The 21035-nt window shown below is 33.9% G+C and overlaps 1 protein-coding gene across 16 annotated transcripts in view; it reads right to left on the bottom strand.

Moving 5' to 3' along the window:
- Positions 1–21035, bottom strand: part of Adgrl2 (adhesion G protein-coupled receptor L2) — a 537596-nt gene that overhangs the window by 146796 nt on the left and 369765 nt on the right. For all 16 annotated transcript variants that reach the window (XM_087212965.1, XM_087212977.1, XM_087212970.1 and 13 more), the window contains one exon: positions 7813–7985. In XM_087212965.1, the coding sequence (XP_087069091.1) occupies positions 7813–7885 (73 nt within the window). In that variant the 5' untranslated portion in view covers positions 7886–7985. The remainder of the gene's footprint in view (positions 1–7812; positions 7986–21035) is intronic.

Genomic DNA, 21035 nt, shown 5'->3' with positions numbered 1-21035 from the left:
AAAGTACATGCAAAAAGTCATTTCAGTTGCTACGAATGCTGATACATTATTGGAGTCAGAACAGTGACATTTTCATGGAGTTTAATATGTATCAGTGTAAATGGTACACTTTTTCTTTATTTTTTAACTATTGTCCATCATTTATTAATCTGACTTTGTAACAACTTTATCAACTTTGTTAATGAAAATCTGAGTCATAGCAATTTAATGTTTGTTCATTTCATTTTAAATTTACAGACTAACGAATTTAGGGGCAAGGGAAGCAGTTCAGTTGTACAGTGCTTGTCCAACTATAAATACCAGGTTTGATCCCAGCAACATTTAAAATATTCTGGTAGATTAAAATTTTAAATAAAGACATTTACGACTACAAGAAATGCAACTGAATGGGTAACTGACATCGAGATACGAGATTTTAGGCATAAAAATAACAATCTCACCATATAGCTACAAATCAAAAATTAAAACAAACAATGTAATAAAATCTTCAAGTATGTTAAACTTGTGATTAATGTTTTATTAGAAATTTCTCGTTTTGCATTTTCATGAAAAATTAAGGAATATAAACTAAAGACACACTGGAATACATTTTTCATAATAAAAATGACAAAAGGTCATTATCATCAATGAGCTGTACTAATGTAATCAATGTAATCAGATAAACTGGTAAAGGTAATGAACCAAAAAAAATCAAAATTACAACTAGCTAATAAGTAAGTGCATCAAAAATATTTTATCCTCATTAATAGCCCCCAAATTACAAATTTAAAATATAAAACCCTTTTTACATATAAGTGTCAATTCTTTTTAAAATGCTAAATGAAAACTGATAAAGTACATAGAGATTGATACCCTCATACAAGTAATCAACATATTCATATAAGTCTTCAGAAAAGCCAATTTGGAACATGTCCACATTTCTGACATAATAGTCAATTCTAGAATTCTAGCCTCAGGAAATAACCAGATATAAAAAAACATGCAATATAAAGATATACTGTGTATAGATACACTTTATATATATATTTCTCTATATATACAGATTTATGTGTATATATACATATAAATTACAAAGCAGCTGTTGTTAAAATGTATTATCAAAATGTAATGAGACAATACAGCTGATTGTAATGTAAAATGAAAAATCTGAATATAAGAGAACATGTAGCTGAAGAGCTTAACTTTGTCTTGAATACATAATTTTGTATTATCTATATAAAATATGGGTATTGAGAAAAGTCATAGTACTAGCTCATAGAATCTAGATCACAGAATTTAAAATGATCATATTTTTACCTTAATTTTTTATTTTGTATCTTTTCTCATGAAGACATATTACATTCAAAATCAGAAGTTGAAAAAAAAAAAACCCTTTCAGGAAAAATGAGCCTTCAAAGCAAGAATTATAGTGGACATAAAAGTTAAACTCAGGAGAGTCTCATGCTGATAAGGAAAGATTGTAAATGTTGTTTTTGCTTCCTGAAGCACAGATATGGAATTCCCTTCTCAGCTTTACATTTTAGCCAAGAGATCCCAAGGCCAGGACTAGGTATTCTCCAGGAATCACTTCGGTTAAACTGACAGAAGGAGTTCAGGAACAGGGTTGAAAGATGTCATGAGATATTCACTAATCCACACTGGTATCTGATACATGTAGGCTGTATGGCTGTCATACGTCATTCTTTGTCAGGCAGAGGAGGTGAAAAGAAAATAAAAAGTACCATAGGGTACCAAGCATGTGTTTCAGTAACACACTCCCTTAGTAATATGGCAGATAAATCTGTTTTTCCAGGCACTCCCGGTTCTATTTTAATATTCAGATATGTTCAATCATGTATATCATCTTTTCTCTAATTCTACAAACTAAGTATACAGTATATAAAAAACTGCAGCGTCAGCTCAAAAAAGTGAAGCAAGGTCTTCATCAAAACTGAAATTAATAAAAACTAATTAGAATTACAAGTCCAAAAAAGGCATTTTAAATGCCTCCCATGCTTTTAATTAAGCTACTGTTAATACATTATTGATTCTTTCAAAATGCAACAATAACTGTGATAAATGCTAAATATGCATGTAAAATTAGTATTTCTAAAATGTAACTCTAATACAGATAAGCTAATAACCACCTCCTTACTTTAGAAAATTACTATTCAATTAATTTATTAAATATTTGATACCGTCCTTTCTGTCAGAAAATGGAAGCCTGCAAAATTTAGTCAGTCAGAAAACATAACATTATTGAGGCCTACTGGGTGGCTGTTTTGAGTGATACCCTTTCTTCACCAGCAATAGACAGATAATAGGCAGGTAGACCAACCCTCTCCACTACTGAAAAAGAAGTAAAAGAGCATAGAATAGAGAAGAAAGTGGAAATGAGGGGAAAAAAAGAATCAGCAATCACGCACTTGAATTTAATCTTTGTTCATGAAACATGGCATATTGTGACACTGAGTACTGGTACAGAAGATGACCAAAATATAATCCAAATTAACTCTTTAAAAGATGTCAGTGGATCCTACTTAAGCTTAGTTCTAATTTTTCAAACACTGAATCACATTCAGAGCAAATTTAGCCTGATCTTGAATCTAGTAATAATACAAGGAATTTTCATTTGTTCAAAAAGCAACATTATACAATTTATAAAGGACATTGCTATTTATATTTTTTAAACTGAATTATACCACTATCTATGGAGATAAAAGCTGCTGCAATCAAATTACATTACATACATAAAATACAATACAGAATTCATAAAATGTACTAAGAGCAATATAGTTCAGTACTTTCTGAAGGAGTAAAATCATACTGATCTACACTAAAAATATAAATAAAATCATCTAAAAATTACCTGAGTGCATTGTTTTGAATGTTTTGGATGTTAATTGACATAATTTGTGAATTTTTAAAATAAGCTTACATTTGCAGGAGGCACAAATATACAATTCCTATTAATTTAATGGGAGTTGTGACTCTCATTAAGTTTAATAGGAGTCATACAGCCGAATCCCCACGTACCTTGCTGAAAATACACCTCCTAGATTTCAACTAATCAAATATAGTGACCTGAATAAGAGCAGTCAATTTTGCTAGACTGGGAATCTAAAATCCCTACAGTAAGCCGATGTAGCATCATCATAGCAAGGGCCATCTAGTCATTCCTAACAAGAAAGGATCAAGGGTATCACAATGAAAAGAGAGAAAATGAACCAGTTTAGAAGGTCTCTTAAATACATTATTTATCCTTAAAAGAAAATGTATCTTTCTTTTCTAATTTGGTGTCAATATTTTTAAAAATTACTTTCCTTTCTCGGTAAACAGGTGAAAAATAGCAGTGAAAAAAATTTTTCTTTTTTAACTTAAATTATGCTCAAGAAGCCTGATGAGACGAATAAAAAGAAATTCTGAAAATGTATGGACACTAATTCCCAGGAAGCAAATGGTTATTAAATTCTGAATACAGTGAATAAAGTAATTTTTTTTTAAATATTTTCTGAAAAGTTACATGTACTGCTGGGTGGTAGCTCAGTGGCAGACAACTTGCTGGCATGTGAGAGGTGCTGACATTTCTTACCCTGTGGTTATACCTGCTCGCTGTGCCCTCCACTCACTCTTAAGAGTCTTCTTCAAAGACTTATACAGACTGAGTACTCACAAAAAACCAGGCATTTTCTATGCACTTAAATATGCTGATTAATAACAATGACAAAAATCCCTGTCCGTGTGAAAGTGACATACTGTTTGTGTGCATACATATGTACACGTATGAGAAAAAAAATAAAGGAAAAAAAATTCAGGGGCCATTATTTTAATATTTTAAATTTAATCTTGAGTAGCTATTATTTCTTCTGCCACATTCAGAGCATTCTGAAGGAAATATTTATATGCGAAAAGGTTTTGTTCTAATTCACATTTAACCACTAGATCTGCAATTTTTTTCTTCTACTAGATACTGAAAATATTAACACATTATATTTCAGTAAGATAATATTAATTCAGGGCCAGGGATTTAGCTCAGTGGTTCCAGCGCCTGCCTCGCAAGCGCAAGGTCCCGAGTTTGATCCCCAGTACCAAAAAAAAAAAAAAAAAAAAAAAGATAATATTAATTCAAAAGGTCATTAGAAGATGAGCTTGGAAAATTTAAATGTGTACTGAAAACTGCCAAGATACTATTCCTGCAACTGTTTTTAATTTTCTTGGTTAATATAAAAAATAAATATGTAAATCTATACATGGCATATCTGGCATTCACACCTGGTATATTTTTCTTTGAAATAAGGACAAGAAACAATGTAATTTAAGCTAATTAACTAAAATTTTGACTTATAAAATCTAATTACATATGCACTGCAAAAAAAGAGTTCAACCTAAAATCCAGCTTACTGGCTTTGCTGAAAAACCACTATTATTTGTGACTTGTCACTTGAGCAAGCCTTCATATGTCTGACTTATGCTTGCCAGGGCTCCATTATATAGCATAATTTAATTCTCTAGGACACAAAAATTCAATTTACTTCCCTACTTACTGATACATGATACCACAGTGGGTTACCATGCTTATAAAAACTGGTCAAAATAATCAAAGCACACTAGTTTCTCAAAAGAACTGACTTGTGAAGGATTTGAGTTTGTTCTGTAGGAATAAAATCAGTTACAAGAAAAAGTTACAGAATATTTAGAAATGTCTGATCTTCACATAATCACTGTTCATTTAAAACTCTAAAGATAATTTTCAAAACTACACAGGAGAGAATTCAAGAGTAAAGCATTGCTCCTATTTTGCAAAGAAAAAGTGCATCAAGACAGGTTGATAACTACAGATAAGGTAATGCCAACAACTAAACCTTTACATATTTAGATTTTATCACCTCAAAACTTTAAAAATAGGTATTAAGTTTAGCGATTGCTTTACCAAGAGTGGTTGGGAATGAAGTTCAGTCATAGAGTATTCCTTACAGGCATAAGGCACAGGGTTCAACCTCAGAACAGCAAACAATAAAAATGAAAAAATCTGCACAAAAATATAGCAGATTTATAATGTTTCTCTAACCACAGAATAAGTTCTTCTTACAAATTTAGAAATATATCTCTCCAAAGTACAGATGTAAAACAAATCCAAATCATGTGAAACTTTTACAGTTTTATCAAGATAAAACATTACTTAAACAGAAGAAAGCTCTAAAATGGAAGGCATGGCCCACAGCCCTTGTACAACATGTAGGCTTGTTTTGCTTTGGAAATCTTAATTAGTTGTTAAAATCTTACTGTTTGGTTTCTGTTGAAAAGTTGAAAGACTGGTAAAACTAGGCTAAATACTGGGATGGATTCACTCATGGGCCCTCTGGCAGACTCTCTCCACTCAAGCTACTTCATCTCCTTGATTCCAGTAGGTATCAGGGTTCCAATCCCAGCAAAGAACAAGAGTAAAAACTAGGTCTTGTATGTGTATGAGTCCCAAGGACTTGGCTCAATTTAGTCACTCAATAAAAGGAGGAAGATCACCTAGGTGAACTCATCTAAGTTTATGTGGAAGAACCTAGGAACTGGTACAAAAAGTTCCATCTTTATAACATTTTAAAATGTAATGATGTAAGGGCTCAGATGGAACTTAATGGCTAAATAGTCAAATTTATATCTTCCTTCTTATGTCCTCATATCTAACTTTGATTGGTTTTCGCGACAGGTGTTCACAGCCCATTATCTGATTTTCGGCAATAAAAGACTATAATATCATGTAAAAATTTCCTAAGACAAACTCATGTGATGCCGGATCAATGTTCTAACAGTGTGCACTGTGTATACTCTTACAACTAGCAGTATGAGTTCATTCCAGGTTCTTTTTACCTGCAGGAGGCAACTGCTTCAAAAGCAACACCCCCTGGCCTGATGGGCCAAAAATGAAATTTCTCGTAACAGCAGATATGAATATTGACCTGATAGGTAACACTAGAAATAAAACGGCAGTATGTCATGAAAGTCTCTGTTTGCTAGCCCCCTGCTGAGTTAAGCTACTGTGCCAGCAAAGAGGTCTCTACGTTGATTGGAAAATTTGTCATTATTTGACTAATGAGCCATTGGTCCACACCTGGAATCTTTTTTAAATGTATAAAAACATTCAAACATAACAGCAGGAATTCAGTTAGTTCCTTCCTACAAAAAACATGCAAAATTATAGACTATACATATGATTTTCATAACAATCCAAGCTTGAGATTCATATTATTAAACTCAGCTTCTGCTTGTTGTTTATCATTACAGTATTATTCATTCAGACATACTACACGTTAAGATCTCGTGTATTTTCAATTCTAAAGCAAAGAGCAATGTCATCTGAAAATAAAATATTAACTTATTTGTATCTTTCAAGTGTGACTTAAATCTGTGTGAACACTATGTACTTACTGGATACAGAAGTTCTTATTTTAAAATATTTCTAAATCTATCATCTAGTTAATTATACTCTTAAGTTATGTCAATACATTGAACATAGAGAACTGAAAAGATGGAGGAAAATGACAAACTATAACTTTGGAACAAGTAATTCAAATAAAAATCCTTTCGGCAAAATTAAAATGTTAACATTTTGAAGCTTATTCCAAAAACGATAGAGTAATATGCTTCTATAACCTAACAGTACACTTTTTCCCCATCACCTTATTAATAAGTATAAAACTACACAAAAAAGTAATTTTAAAATCCTAAAATATTTTTTCAACTATTTGAGACTAAAACAATCTTTGTATTTTGCATACTTTTCTCAGACACTGTTCTTCACAGGCTTTATATATCAATATATTTCCAGGCTAAATACAGTAACTACCACTATGGACTGGCTATCAAATTTCATTTCTTACCTCCATATTAACTTCCAGCCTGCCCTAAAAAAATACCAGAGTGATGTTATTTTTATATAGAAAGAATATTTAAGATAATAGAAATAATAAATTCCAGGAAATCTATATGGTAATTAATAAATGATACTTCAAATTACTTCATTAGACCCCAAACGTATATTTGCTTCTTTAAAAATCAGGTGTATCTTGAAAAATATGCTCACTACTACTTCTAGATCTAAACAATTTTTAGGGCCTGGGATTGTAGCCCAGGGGTAGAGAGCTTAAATAGCATGCCCAGGGCTGTGAGTTCAATCCCTATGATGGTTAAAAAAAAATTAGAAATTTAAAACAGAACTCAAGAAAATTTCCTTACCTCTTTTTTTTTAGGTATAGAGAAACAGTTACTGTATTTCTGTAAATTTTCATATTATAAGGAATATATATATATATAGTTAAAAGATATAAATAACATGAAAAAGCACTACAAAAATGAATTTTTCTAGAAGACATGAGAAGCTATAGGCATTTTAGAATTATGACTACTTCAAAGCAGACAAAACTAAAGACGAAGCAAAGTCACTAAAAAATACTTTCAATTTTACAGGAATAAATGTAGTCAATAGATGCAAAATATATAAAAACAGCAACTTAGTTCCCTTAGGCTTATTTAGAATTACTTATTTTAAATTTATGTAAAATATAAATTCAGACATGCAACTCTATACCATATCACACTACAGTAAAAAATAACTCAGCAGGCCTGGGGATTTAGCTCAGTGGTTCCGGCGCCTGCCTCGCAAGCGCAAGGTCCCGAGTTCGATCCCTGGTACCAAAAAACAAAAATAACTCAGCCACCAAAAGAAAGAATTCAACACCAATTTCTAAAAAAAAATATTCTCGCCACTTTCACAGAACGAGGATTGTATACATAGTTCAAGTTCTCCTAGATTTAAGAAACAAAATTTAAACTGCATCTTACCTTCTGTATTCGGTAAGAAGCTGATTATAATGATAAACCACAGACTTCGCATTCTGCAACCAGAAGACACCATTATTGATGCTTTTAAATATTTTCTTTGTATTCCTTAATGAATCTAGTTATAAATGCCCAGCTTCATCGAACCCAGCAGTCTGCATCATTGATCCTCATATCTGAAAAACAAACAAATCCATCATTTACTTTATGGTCCTGTAATGTCACAGAAAATGTAAAAATAACCACTGTCCATCCCTTCCTTCCATAAGTATAAATATATTTTGATTTTATATACAATATGGAAGCTGTTCTTATACACTGGATATCTGAGCCTTACATTCCGACAACAGACCCCAAGAAGCATTTACAGACAGTCATGACATAGGAGTTTATGGAATAAGTATATAAATTCTTAGTAATAAAGTTTTCTTAGAAAAGCAAAGACAATCATTCTATATAACACATCTGTATCTCCATAACATATATTAGCCTATCAAAGGATTAGCTTTAATACACAATACCTCGAAAAAAAATGTCAGGAATACATATGTACTTTTTTCATTTCTAATGATGATAACAGCAATTATTTTATCCAGTTGCACCGTGGGTTACAGATGTAATGAGTTTACTTTTCTATAGAAAGGTGTACCATTGTTAACGTATGAGTGAGCTTTCGTTTATACAACACAGGCATTCCAAAAATGCCATGTTCCTGAATACCATACAGCAAATTGTAATTTATGACTGCTAATTACTCATAGAGGAAGCAATTTAATTGATAGTTTCATAGCTATTCTTTGTGTACTACTTTTTCTTTAAAAGCAAGGTACAAGTTAAGATTAAACTTACATCCTTAAGTCCACTGAACCCAAATAACAACCCCTACGTCATGTTCGCTGTATCTACAGGCTGCTTAACTCTTTTAAAACAAGTGGGCCAAGGGACACCAAACCTGGGTTCAATTCTAATTTTGACAAGCCCTCATGGGTCCAATTCTCCAAACTGGAAAAGGCACAAAAGCTTCAGGAGGATGATCTAGTCAAAGCGTTTTTTGGTTACTAAAATCCCATGAAACAAGATTATTTGCTGAGTTCTGTGCAAAGATTCTACCTCCTTCTAGGACAGTATGAGGAGTCACAGAGATAGCATTAACCTTACAATACACATAAAATGACAGCATTTTCCAAATACATCTATTCTCCTGGGCTAGCCTCTGAGGGCAAAGACATCACAATTTTTCCTTTAAAGGAACATCTTACAATTTCTTCATCTTTGAATCCAAGTATCTTCCTCTGAGTAATACTGAATCAAGTTTCCTCTTGCCACCCTTAACAAGCTACAACTACAGTTTTATAAAGTAGGGCACTGAGGGGATTTTTACCCTTCCCATTCCGAGGTTGCATAAGTAGCTCAAATAAGACAATTCTTTAATAATTTAGATGCTGTCCTTAAAGCATAAAGATAATGAAGGCAGCAAAGTTTTTCCTGGCAACTTTGAGTTCTTTTTCACATTAACAGATCTACTTTTATTTACTACATGCTTCAATGCATCCTACATGACTGTATTAGCCACTTACTATCATGTATTAGCAGTTCACTAAAATGTAATTTCAATGTTAAAGCAGTCAGATTGTAAATGGTTGGAACGTTTATCACACCATAAAGGCTCTATCATGGCTTATCAACAAACATACCAAAAAGAATGTAAAACAATCTGAAGCTATTATCTAGTACTTAAATATAAAGATCCATAAAAATCACAAATGAAACTAGAAAGAAATTTCTATAATAAGGAGTTTGTTTTATCATGCCCGCAGATTCAGAGATATAACTGCTTCCCTATATTCCTCCTCCATGACTCATAATCCATCTACTTTTTAGCTCTCTCTGAAATCACTTAAGACATTTAGGTATCACAATGATGGAGGTCAAACAGTATTAAGCAGTTCTGAAAAGATATCAGGTGCTTCTCTAGCTAAAGAAGCAAAAACAAAACAAAACAAAACAAAAAACAAAGGACATCACAACAGGCTTCCTCTTCTGAATGCTAAAAGAATTTTTTTAAATGATACATCAAAACTAAACCTTATAAACTACTACTCAGGAGGCCAGGCAGGAGAACTGCAAGTTCCATGTCAGTGTGGGCAACTTAATGCGACCTTGTCTCAAAATTTTAAAATTTTTAAAATAAAAAAGAGTGGTAGCAGAAGAGTGGGAGGCCATTTAAGCTGTGGTTCTGTGGTAGAGCACTTGCCTCCCTTGCCTAAGGCCCTGAGTTCAACAGTACCAAAACTCATCATCATCATCCTCCTCATCCTCATCACCATCACCATCTGGTGAAGACACAGCACACATCCATGCCGAACTAGCTGGCTTGCTTTGCTCACTTTTTACTCTGAAGTCCCACAGGTTAGTCAAAAGACATAACCTAAAGTAAACCTGCAGTTTACAGCTGCTGTGGCAAAGTCCCTACCTTAAATCTACTTGTCATGTCAAAAGGCTAACTGGCCTGTCCTATCCAGAAGACTCATCAATGAACAGTTTCTGCTATCTTACAGTCTGTTCAATAATCTGATCAAGATATTAGAGTAATTTTAATAGTGGTTGAGTGCAATGATTGCTACAAGTGAAACTGATTCAGCCTCTGGGCTGCTCCATACCCTAGCAGAGGATTCTGACTGCCCCAGTTGGACCTGGAGTGAGTAATTTCCTATCTGCTGATGCCTACGGGCAGGCTGGCCCACATGCGCCACTCTGAAACTTCCCTAAGGAGAACCAAGATCAGTCTTTGGTCACCCATTATTTAAAAGAGTCCTTATTTGTGGGAAGAAGGGGAAAGAAGAAATCAGGGGCTGATGACTGCTTTGCAGGAAACAGCTGCCAAGATAGGAAAACCTCTGTTAGTGAGTGGAAAAGCAGGAGGAAACCACACAACCAGGACCTCTGTTGTGGTCTTTGGCCAGGACAGAATTCTTCATGAACAGACTTTAAATACTAAAATTCAGAGAATCTGAAACACATTTGCAAAGTACACTCCAACTGTAAGGCTAATGTAAATTATTGTTTCTGATAAATAAACATTCTAGAATGTATAAAATCGTGGGTTCTTTTACACAAATAAAGCTTAAGTACAACAGCCTGTGCAATAAGTAAAAAGAATATTAATTTATTTTTCTCATTCTACAGCCTATACCCACTCACTTTCTTATCAAATAAAATTATTTCCAGAAGTTTATAAACTATGGAGTAATTTGGAAAACTGAGTCAAAAGATTTTACTGCTGTGATCCAAATTAAAAACAACTCCTCACTCAACAAATATTAACGAAAACTGAAATACTTAGGAAACCACAAACAGCTAGGAACAGAATAACAAGTAATCAAATATGGTGAAACTAATCCCAAGAAAACATCACTCCTAAATCAAGCTGGAGCCAAAAAGACATTCATGGGCGCAGATGTGGCTAACAGACGGGTCCTTCTAGCTCTAAAAAAAAAAAGCTCAACAGGAGTATCTCACAAAGCAAACACAAACAAGGAACAAAACCAAAAAAAAAAGGGCTTTCAACACAGAGAAAGGATTCCTTTAAATGATTTCCTGTATTAATAACTTGCTAATATTCAGACTTTAGAAAACCTTTTTTCCAAGAGCCAATGACAGCTTAGTGTGGTAGAGGAGGCACCACAAGGGTAATGATGCCTAACAATTCATCTCTAAGTAACAACAGAAATAGCACTTTCCTCCTGTCAATGACTAGGACCTTTAAAAAGCCAAGTCAATTCTAATATACAGCCTCCTATTTATGTTTTTTTCTCCTTCAAATAAGAAGATTCAAACAATTTCATCCTGATCTTGTTTCTAAAAACCACAAAGCATTGTCTACCAAATCTCTGCCATGATTTTTTTAGATCTAAGTATCCTATTACTCTGTCATGTAAAAAGTCAATTAATGCATCATTACTACTGAACCTTCTAAAGCTAAACAGTGACTTCCAGGAATATGCTTCAGCACTGTTTACATCCCAACAGCCCTCAATGTTTTATACAGCACTTACAATGTACAGTCAGCTGTTGTCTTTCAGATAGTAACCTGCTTATATTTATTAGCAGCAATAAATAGCCTGTGCCTTAAACTGTCAGCAAAATTATTTAAAAGGAAAACAAAAGTAACCAGTTTTCAGTCACATATTTACATTACATTACCAGGAAATCACATTTAGCCAGATGTTGCAAGGTTTATTTAGCAGATATAGAAAAAAATTAAAACTTTTTGTTGATAATTATCAATGAAATAAGTAAGGTATAACATCAATTATAATTAGAGGAAAAGAAATTTAAAAATTTTTTAAATTGGCTAAGATTGATATTCTTTTAAGAGAAAAGTCATCAAGCAGATTTGTATCTAAAGCTTTGTCTCTGGTTTCTAATCACAGACACTGAACCACTGTGAACAATGGATTTTAAGCCCAAAATAACTACAGGGACCAAAGAAAGGAGAAAAATGAAAAAGCTATCTAAGCAAGAGACCCACCAAAGTCATCCACCCTTATTACTACGCACTAATGCTATACAAGATGAAACATTAATGCTCTGGGTAAGCCTGAAATTTTATGCATCAAATATATGTCAGCTCTAAATGAAAACTAAACATAGCTTTACAAAATCAGTCTGATTTTACCTGCATTATAAAATTATAACCACCATGGGACAAAATTTACAAGTAAAAAAGGCTGTTTTTCTATATGTTACTGAAGGGGAAAAAACCCCACAAAAAAACAGGATACTTATTTAATCCCACACTTCTCCATGCAAAAACTTAGAAAATGAAAAACAAATGAGTTTAATATCAACTTAGCCAAAACTCAATCAGAGTAATCACTTTCCAGAAATATTTTATGTGTGATCCTTACAGGCTGGAATTTCCTCTTCATGTTAACATCCCAGAAAACCCAACACCTCTGGGAGTTTCCCTTCAGAAAGTCAGCTAAGTAAGTCCCGGTTACCACTAACCAGAAAGTCTTCCTTAGCTCCAGACATTTCTTTGGGGTTTGAATTTATTTTCTTTCCTTCACTAGGATAGCAGTTTGAATGCTGATCAATTCAAAAGCCACGTGGCCAACCCGAGTCGGCTTGTCTCTTAGCTTTGGACACTGCTGGTATCAAGACACTGGCATCGAGTCTAAAGTATTTCAATTAAACTATTTATGTTCAAATCCCCTTAATATTCATTATGGGTCTTACCCTTACTGAAATTCCGTCCTGGTGAGGAATGAACACTTCTATGAGAGGAGTTCAGGAATGCTCCTAGTAAATCACATCTGCTACTTGCTGAAATATCTAGGAGTCATGCTGAACATGCAAAAGAGGCTTGTAGCTGTGGACACTGGAGGCACGGTCCAGGGCAGCCTGCCATTCTCTTCATTAAAATCCACCCAGTTGAAACAATAAAATTAAAAAGGCTGTCATTTTAAAACCAACACAGGGGACATTTATTGCCCCATGAAACTTGCAATTCCAGCTTCAAAAGCAAAAAAAAAAAAAAAAAAAAAGTTATATGCCCAGTCTAAAATATACATGCCCGGACCAAAATACTCCCCTACAAAACTTACAGCTCACGTACAACATAGTAGTGCCCCCTCCCATTGGGGGAAAAGTTCTTTTTAAATGGCAGGCCCCTTCAAACTTAAAACACATTATATTGTATTTCTTCTCAACTTTATAATAGTCAAGAATTCTTGGGCCGGGGATTTAGCTCAATGGCACCACGCCTGACTGGCAAGCTCAAGGTCCTGAGTTCGATCCCCAGTACCAAAAATAAAAAAGAATTCTCATGCACGTTTTTTAGAGTTGAATATACATTTTAGGTACTGTGACCAGAAACATTCCCAAGTGCCTACTATGAGAGAAATACAGTAATAGACACGAATCACTAATCCTTATACAAATATAAGATCAATATTACGAAGACAGAAATCTGAGGCTTATGTAAAGTAAGTAGACTGAAATTACTTAGCTAACTAGGTGGCAGAGCTGAGATTCCAATCAAGGCTAATTAGAAAGCCGTGTTTCCACTATTCACCTATTTAAAAAGCAAATATTGGGGCCAGGGATTTAGCTCAGTGGTTCTGCTGCCTGCCTCACAAGCGCAAGCTCCCGAGTTCGATCCCCGGTACCAAAAAAGAAAAACAAGCAAATATTTAGTGAGCACCTATTATTTGCTACATATTGAATAAAAGATCTTGAGAAATATATTGTTTTATCTTAAAACGAGAAAGTTCTGTACAGCATTTACCTGGCATATACAAGGTGGTAGACTGAACCTAGCACTATGAGAAAGAGGGAGACAGGGAAGGAGAGAAAGAAAGAGGCGAGGCGGGGGTAGGAGGACTGAAAGAGGAACTTAACGTGTTCAAGGGCAGTATGCATACAGCTGTGCTGAGAAATAGCCCATGATTTAAAACCACTACTGCCACTAATTAAGGAGATCAGACAAATTTTCTTCATGTTTCATTTTTTTTTCCTTTAGAATAAAATATGGAAATAGAAAAGTCATTTTGGGCTTATGAAAGGGATGAAATACTAAAAGAATAATGAGTTGATTTTCACAATGTTTACATGTGCAAAACTAACACCCCTTAGGTAATGATGGCTACATATTAACTTAATTTTTAGTATTTCCAGTTGAGCTACCATAATTTTACTCATTTATATTGTTATTTTAAAGCTCTAACAATTGTTATAAATTAACAAATTATTCTAGACTGATAAATCTTATCAACAAACTACCTAAGAAGCTGCTTGTAAATTAGAAAAATAAACATAAATATATTCTCCAATGTAACTAGCAGTGCATCTTAAGAGTTATGCAAAGAAGCCAGGCATGGTGGTGCATGGCATGCCTGTGATCCCAGCACTCAATATGCTGAGGCAGGAGGATCGCCTCGAGTTTGAGGCCAGCCTGGGCTACAAAATGAGTTCAAGGCCAGCCTGAACTGCATAGTGAGACCCTGTCTCAGAAAAAACTCAATAAACAAAAAGTTTGGGAAGGATGCTTTCATGTTGACATCTATAGAGATGATGGCATAATTGGGCAAATACAAATGAAAAATTCAGTGTGGCTTGTAAGATGCTCTGTTATGTTTGGCTCACTGCACTGGACCCTCTGTTCATAAATCACTGTTGCTAGCCATTCCCTGAATCAATATTCAAATTCCCTCTTGGTCTATATATACAACCACTAAATGAAATAATAATGACCCAGGATCTGTTGTATATTAGATCATCAATATCACCATCAGAGGTTGCTTAGACATAATGAGGTAATGTAAAATATGTCAAATGATTTTAAAAATATGAAAATTATTAAATATAAATATATTGCAAGAAACTGAAGAAAATTTTGTCAAGTCTAGCATATTGGCTTTTGTAATCAAACAATACAATTCATTTGCAAACTACACAGTCTATACAGTTTTCTAAACTTGCCTTCTTTTAAAATAAAGCAGGTCATCCTAGCAGTATAACTGCATGTATCTCAATTCAAGTCAATAAATATCTAGTGAGTGCCTCCAAGATATTTTTGATACTGGGTGCTGAAATGAGTGTTATTTTTTAGCTTATATATTAATTGGTCCTGTGTTCAGTTCTAAAAGGATTCTAAAAAAAGATTAAACTATGGCTGCCTTCTAAAAGGAGGTAATTATCTTCTAAGGATAATTAAATACACTAGAAAACGATCAAGATCAAAAATACGCACGAAATAATAATTACTAAATTCCCAAATTATTTAATGGAAGTAAGTTTATTTCGTGTCACAATGAGAAAGAAGTAACAGCAATTTCTGGATCTGTATGTCACTGAGATGTGTATTAAGATCAACCAGTGTCATCTTCCTGAAGAGTCTACGAGCGGAATCAAGAGCACACTTACCCTGCACCACTGAGGGTCTGGACACTTCATAAGCATCCAGAGCTCCAGTTCAGCATATTCGGGGAGGAATACACGGTAAATCTGGCATTCCATCATTGTCCCAATTTTCCCATTATACGCTGACGGTACAGACTCCACGTTAAGTAATTTTGAGGAAGATTCTCATCAGGGTCTTCTGTGATATGTTCAAAATATGTTTCTTTAAAATATGTCTTGGCAATTATTCTGATCTTTTTTAAAATTACATCTAAAGAAGTGGCTATTTCAAAATAATATTTTTTGAAATCCATATATGTATTGTTACATTAACAGACAAACTACAAAAATCTAAGGCTTATTCAGCTCACGTTTCTCACTCTGCCTTCCTGGGAATACTGTAGACAAAAATCAAGATGGTAGTAGGGACTAGAAGTTTCTAAACCTGCTCTGGGTTCAGCAGCAAGTAAGCTATTACCAATATGCTTCATACAATTTTTATCTGTATCTAAAAGTAAAACTCAAACTGGATTTTTTTTTAGTTGTAAAGACAACTGAATATATCAAGTATTTCTAAATAATTAAGTTAACAGTATTTAACATAAATTTATGGTCTGAGTTCATAAGCAAAAGAGATCCTTTGTCTTCCAATATCAGGCTGAGGTTTTTGCATGGTTACAGTGCTTGATTCCTCTAAATTATATCAGGAAGTTAAGATGGAAAAGTAAGAGAAGTATGAACACACTATTAAAAAATAATGACTAATGGAGGCACTCTGAAAGGTTCACATATTGAAAAATTAAAAACAAAAATCAAAATTTTAATTCGTTAAAAATTAAAACATCGAGTTTTATGTGTTAGTACTTTTTACTATTCAGAGTGGAGGCACGTGGTTTTTATAAAATGGATGTTTCAACTTTAAAATATAATTTTATAACCTCTTAAAATTTCAAGGAACACTACAGTAGTAATAAAAGTGATATTTAATAAAAAGAAACAGTATACTAAAAGGCTGAGAAACCTTGACTAGAAGTTTAAATTACCAAGTTCCACTCATCCGATAGATGACTTAAGTGTATATGTAATATTTTAACGATTTTTCAAATTGTTTTAACTCAAAAGACTTGGAGGAAAAAGTATCACTTATTGTTGCCATCCCACATAAAGAAACTGCTGAAAAAGAGCAGCTATCAATGATAACTATTAATTCTTTGAGTCTCTTAAGCTTAAAATTATGAGTTGCATCCCACTAGACTTGGAAAGATTAGAATCAACATACAGCCCCTGTCACAACTACACAATTCTGTCACTTGACGGTGGAAGGCACTACAGAGGACGCTAAATGGATGCCTATGGCTGCCGCCAACAGGACTTTCCAAACCAGCTGGCGGCCCGTTATAGATGAACAAACACAAGACCAAGATAACTGGATGCAGTTAAGTAATAAACCGATCACTGTCAATACCTGCCAAAATAACCAAACCAACTCTGTCTATTATTTTAAGAAATTAATTTAAATGTTAATGAGAAGGCAAATTGACCATGCTGGAATGAGAAAAATAAAACCAAGCAGTACTATACTGACCAAAACAAATGAATGTTACAGTATGTAACAGAGCCACGTGTACAGCTTAGAGTGTTTGGAGAAAAATTCCAGAAAAGAGAACAAAGGACATTACCACAGTAACTTATCTTACTCTTTTTTCTTGTCATGAGAAAATATAAAACCAATCAAAACAATAAGTAATGGGAGACTGAAAAGTAATGAGGTTTGGATAAGACCCTGAGGTATTCAACCATTAGTGGGGTGGTTTCAAATAGCTGCTGGTAAAAATGGCTTCAACTCCCTACGTTTCTGTCACCATTGCTACTCACCCATAGGAAGTAGTAGCTAGCTATCTCCCAGGTCCAAATTTGTATTCGGGAAATTGCTAAATTCTAATTTACTAACTTTCTTTTAAAAGCTCAAAATTCTACAGGGCTGAAATCACTCATCTTACTCCAAGTAACTATGAACTCACAATACAGTATATGGACCTATTTCTTCTGAAAGAAAAGTATTTTTAGAGCTGTCCAATTCCCTATATCCAGACTCCTCTCCATCTATATAAGTTTATTACACAGTATTACTGCAGTAAAGATTTTTATTTTCTGCAATGTAATGCTTCTTAAAATGTAACAAACTATAACATACTATTCATAAGAATAACATTTTAAGACACATTTAACAGGCATCATATTAAAGTAAATGCAGGCCTAATTGTCAATATTGTACATGTAAGACAAAACAGAGGTTACAAATTTTTAATAGGAGTATTATAGTATGGTACTAATAATCTAGGTGTTTTACTAGAAGTGGATTACTGCAAATGAAATTTTGAAATGTCTTTTCCATTTTACAGATAACACAAAATGACTTTTTTTCATGTCTCTCGCGATAAGGATAGATGTGCCACACATTTAAATGGTGCATTCACCCTTCCTACCCTGGCTCATGAAGTAATAATCCAGTGACATTAATACAAGAAGATAAATGATAAAAAGGTTAAGGCACATGGGCCAACCATAAACACATACTTCTTTTAGCACAGTTAATACTTCTCTGCCAATTACAGCTAAAACTTTTTAACAGTTTTCAATAGTGTTTTTACAATCTAAGTAGCAGCTTAGGAAGACGCAATTTCACACAATTCAGTCTTAATAAATCTCCTGCTGGTACCAAACAATCATTCTAGGGGATTAAAGTACAACATCTGTTAACATTAATAATATTTTATATACTCATATGTATTAAAGAATCCTCTATTCCATTATTAGTCTCCTGAAAAACCTTCTAGACCACTATACTGATTTAGCATGAATTATACATATAGCCTTCAATTTCTTACTATAACAAAGAAATACATAACTGCAAAATGGTAAAAGAAAAATCACATAACAGAGTTTCTCTGAATCAAATTTACTAAATGTAAATTGACATATACCCATAAAAATTAAATTAGCCCAATGTCAAATCATTATTAAAACTAAAAATCCTCTGGAGAACTTTTCATCCTAAATTTAGGTAAAATAGAGTTCTATTAATACAAAAGATACTTTAAGGTGTTCCATATCTACTGTTGTACTGATCTTTACTTTGAAATATTTTAATCCCTTTGCCATTCTTTTTATTTCCTCTACCTTGACCTCTTTCTATATTTCCGTTAAAAATCTCATAGATTTTTCTCACCCTTCATTCAACTTGTGAGGTTTTATTAGATTAACCTTCCTAATTTCACTATAAACCCTTTAAAAACGTGTAAGAGTGAAACCAGTTCTACAAATGATTCCATGTATAGGACAAAGAAAACTTGGGATTACAACTTGGAAAAAGGAAGATCTCAAAACTGGTGTTTTGTTGTTTTTCCCATAAGTACATACATTATTATCTCACTGTAATTTATCGCAAGTTTATGTTTTAACAATAGAGAAATTTCAACTAGGGGCTCCAAGAGAAGAGGATAGTAAACTGAAAAAGGTTTGTTTTTTGTTTTTTTTAAATTGGCAAAAAGCAAAGCTGGAAGCAGAACCCAATTTCATGTAACTTAACCCCAATCGGATGTAACCTGAAAATACCTAATCCAATACTGTTTCTCAAATTTATTTGCTCAATAATTTTGAGTATGCTTATCAAACTGATTTTTCACTCAAGATTTTTTTTTTTCCCCACAAAAAGCATTTCTCTCCACTTTAAAACAAAAAAACCTCTATTCAGACTGGACAGTTTTTTTGTTTTGTTTTGTTTTTTGGTACCAGGGATCAAACTCGGGACCTTGCGCTTGCGAGGCAGGGGCCAGAACCAGAGCTAAATCCCTGGCCCAAGACTAGGTAGTTTTAAAACAAACTGTGCCATGAAGCCAACCAGAATGGCTTAAACTGGAAGAACATCTCCCTCCACAGATTTCTGTGGCCAATCCGACTTTTCCATGATGGCTGTTATCATATCAACTAATAATCCCTTATCTGAAACTAAACCTTTGAACTATTTTTTAAATCTCTTGTCAAAATTTTCAGTGATTATCTCCTTTCAGTGAAAGCCTCTGCGAACCAAGGCACAAAAATTTCCCGGATACAGACTCGGTTCCATGTACTGAGTCCAGCACTGCAAACAACAGAATGATGCAGAAGATAAGGAAGTACTACAAGTACACAAATAACTTCACAAATTATTTTAGGGTAATGAAGAGAGTAAGTGCTCCCTATGGAACATGGCTTTTGTTCTTTGCTTTAATGGTGATTTCAATGAATAGTGTAATATCCTGGTGATTAATACATTGACTTTACAATAAACTAAGCAACTGTCTGGAAAACATAAATTTTTTAACTGATTTCTCTTTCATCTAATATAGAGAATGTGAAATTGACCAGTGTTTATTTCCTGGCTGTCTCTTTCATCTAACATTAGTTATATGTGAAAATGATCATTCTTTATTTCCTGGGTTTGTAAAAATACTATGGCATTTCGATTTTGTATTCTCAGACCTCAAGAGGCTTACCGATACTTCTTCGGTACCTTTCTTGGCATATTTATGCTGTCATTTGTACCTGCAATCCCTGCTGCCACTTGTCTGTTGGCCAAAGTACTTCCTTTTCTGAGTCTGGGTTATATCCATCACTTGACTATCACTACCTAGCTCCTTCATCAAACCTCTAGCACAGGACAAGGGAATTGTGCTGTTCTGCCCATTGTACGATGTGCTTACTATTACCAAAAAGTATCTGAAGTATCATTTTCAAAAGATGATGAGCTAATTTTAAACAGAATCCACTGCTTTCACATCTACACCCTCAAGGAGTGCCAGGTATCTTTCATAAGGTCTGGCAAAGAGCTAGCAATAAAGTTTTGATGGAGGGGAGAGGATGGAAAGGGGTAGAGAGAGAAGAAACCATGGGAAGTCATTTCAGAAGAAAAGCAGTGAAGACAAGGAAAAGTCAACATCATTCCCAAGCAATTTTTGAAACTGACAACAAACTTACAGAGATGTCCTAGAAATGGGATTTTCAAGGGTTTTTTTCTAAGCAAGACTATTTTTTTAATTCTAACGAGTGTGAATTTATGAGACAACAATTAGTATTTTGCCAGGAGGTATAATTTGTCATTGTTTGGAATAAAATACATTATTGTTTCCATCATTAAGAGGAGTCAAGTAAACCCTTCAGGAAGATTTATAAAAACTACTGAGTCTCTCCCTGTGCGAGGGCAGAAGCAGAAAGGTCCACAATTACTGGAGAAACAAAACCTGCCACTCAAGGGGTGGGGATTTAGCTCAGTGGCAACGCGT

The sequence above is a fragment of the Heterocephalus glaber genome, unplaced genomic scaffold, assembly GCF_053883595.1.
Source record: "Heterocephalus glaber isolate CG9 unplaced genomic scaffold, H.glaber_assembly_v1.0 deba00001442, whole genome shotgun sequence".
Lineage (NCBI taxonomy): Eukaryota > Metazoa > Chordata > Mammalia > Rodentia > Bathyergidae > Heterocephalus > Heterocephalus glaber.
This window is presented reverse-complemented; position numbering and strand designations above follow the sequence as displayed.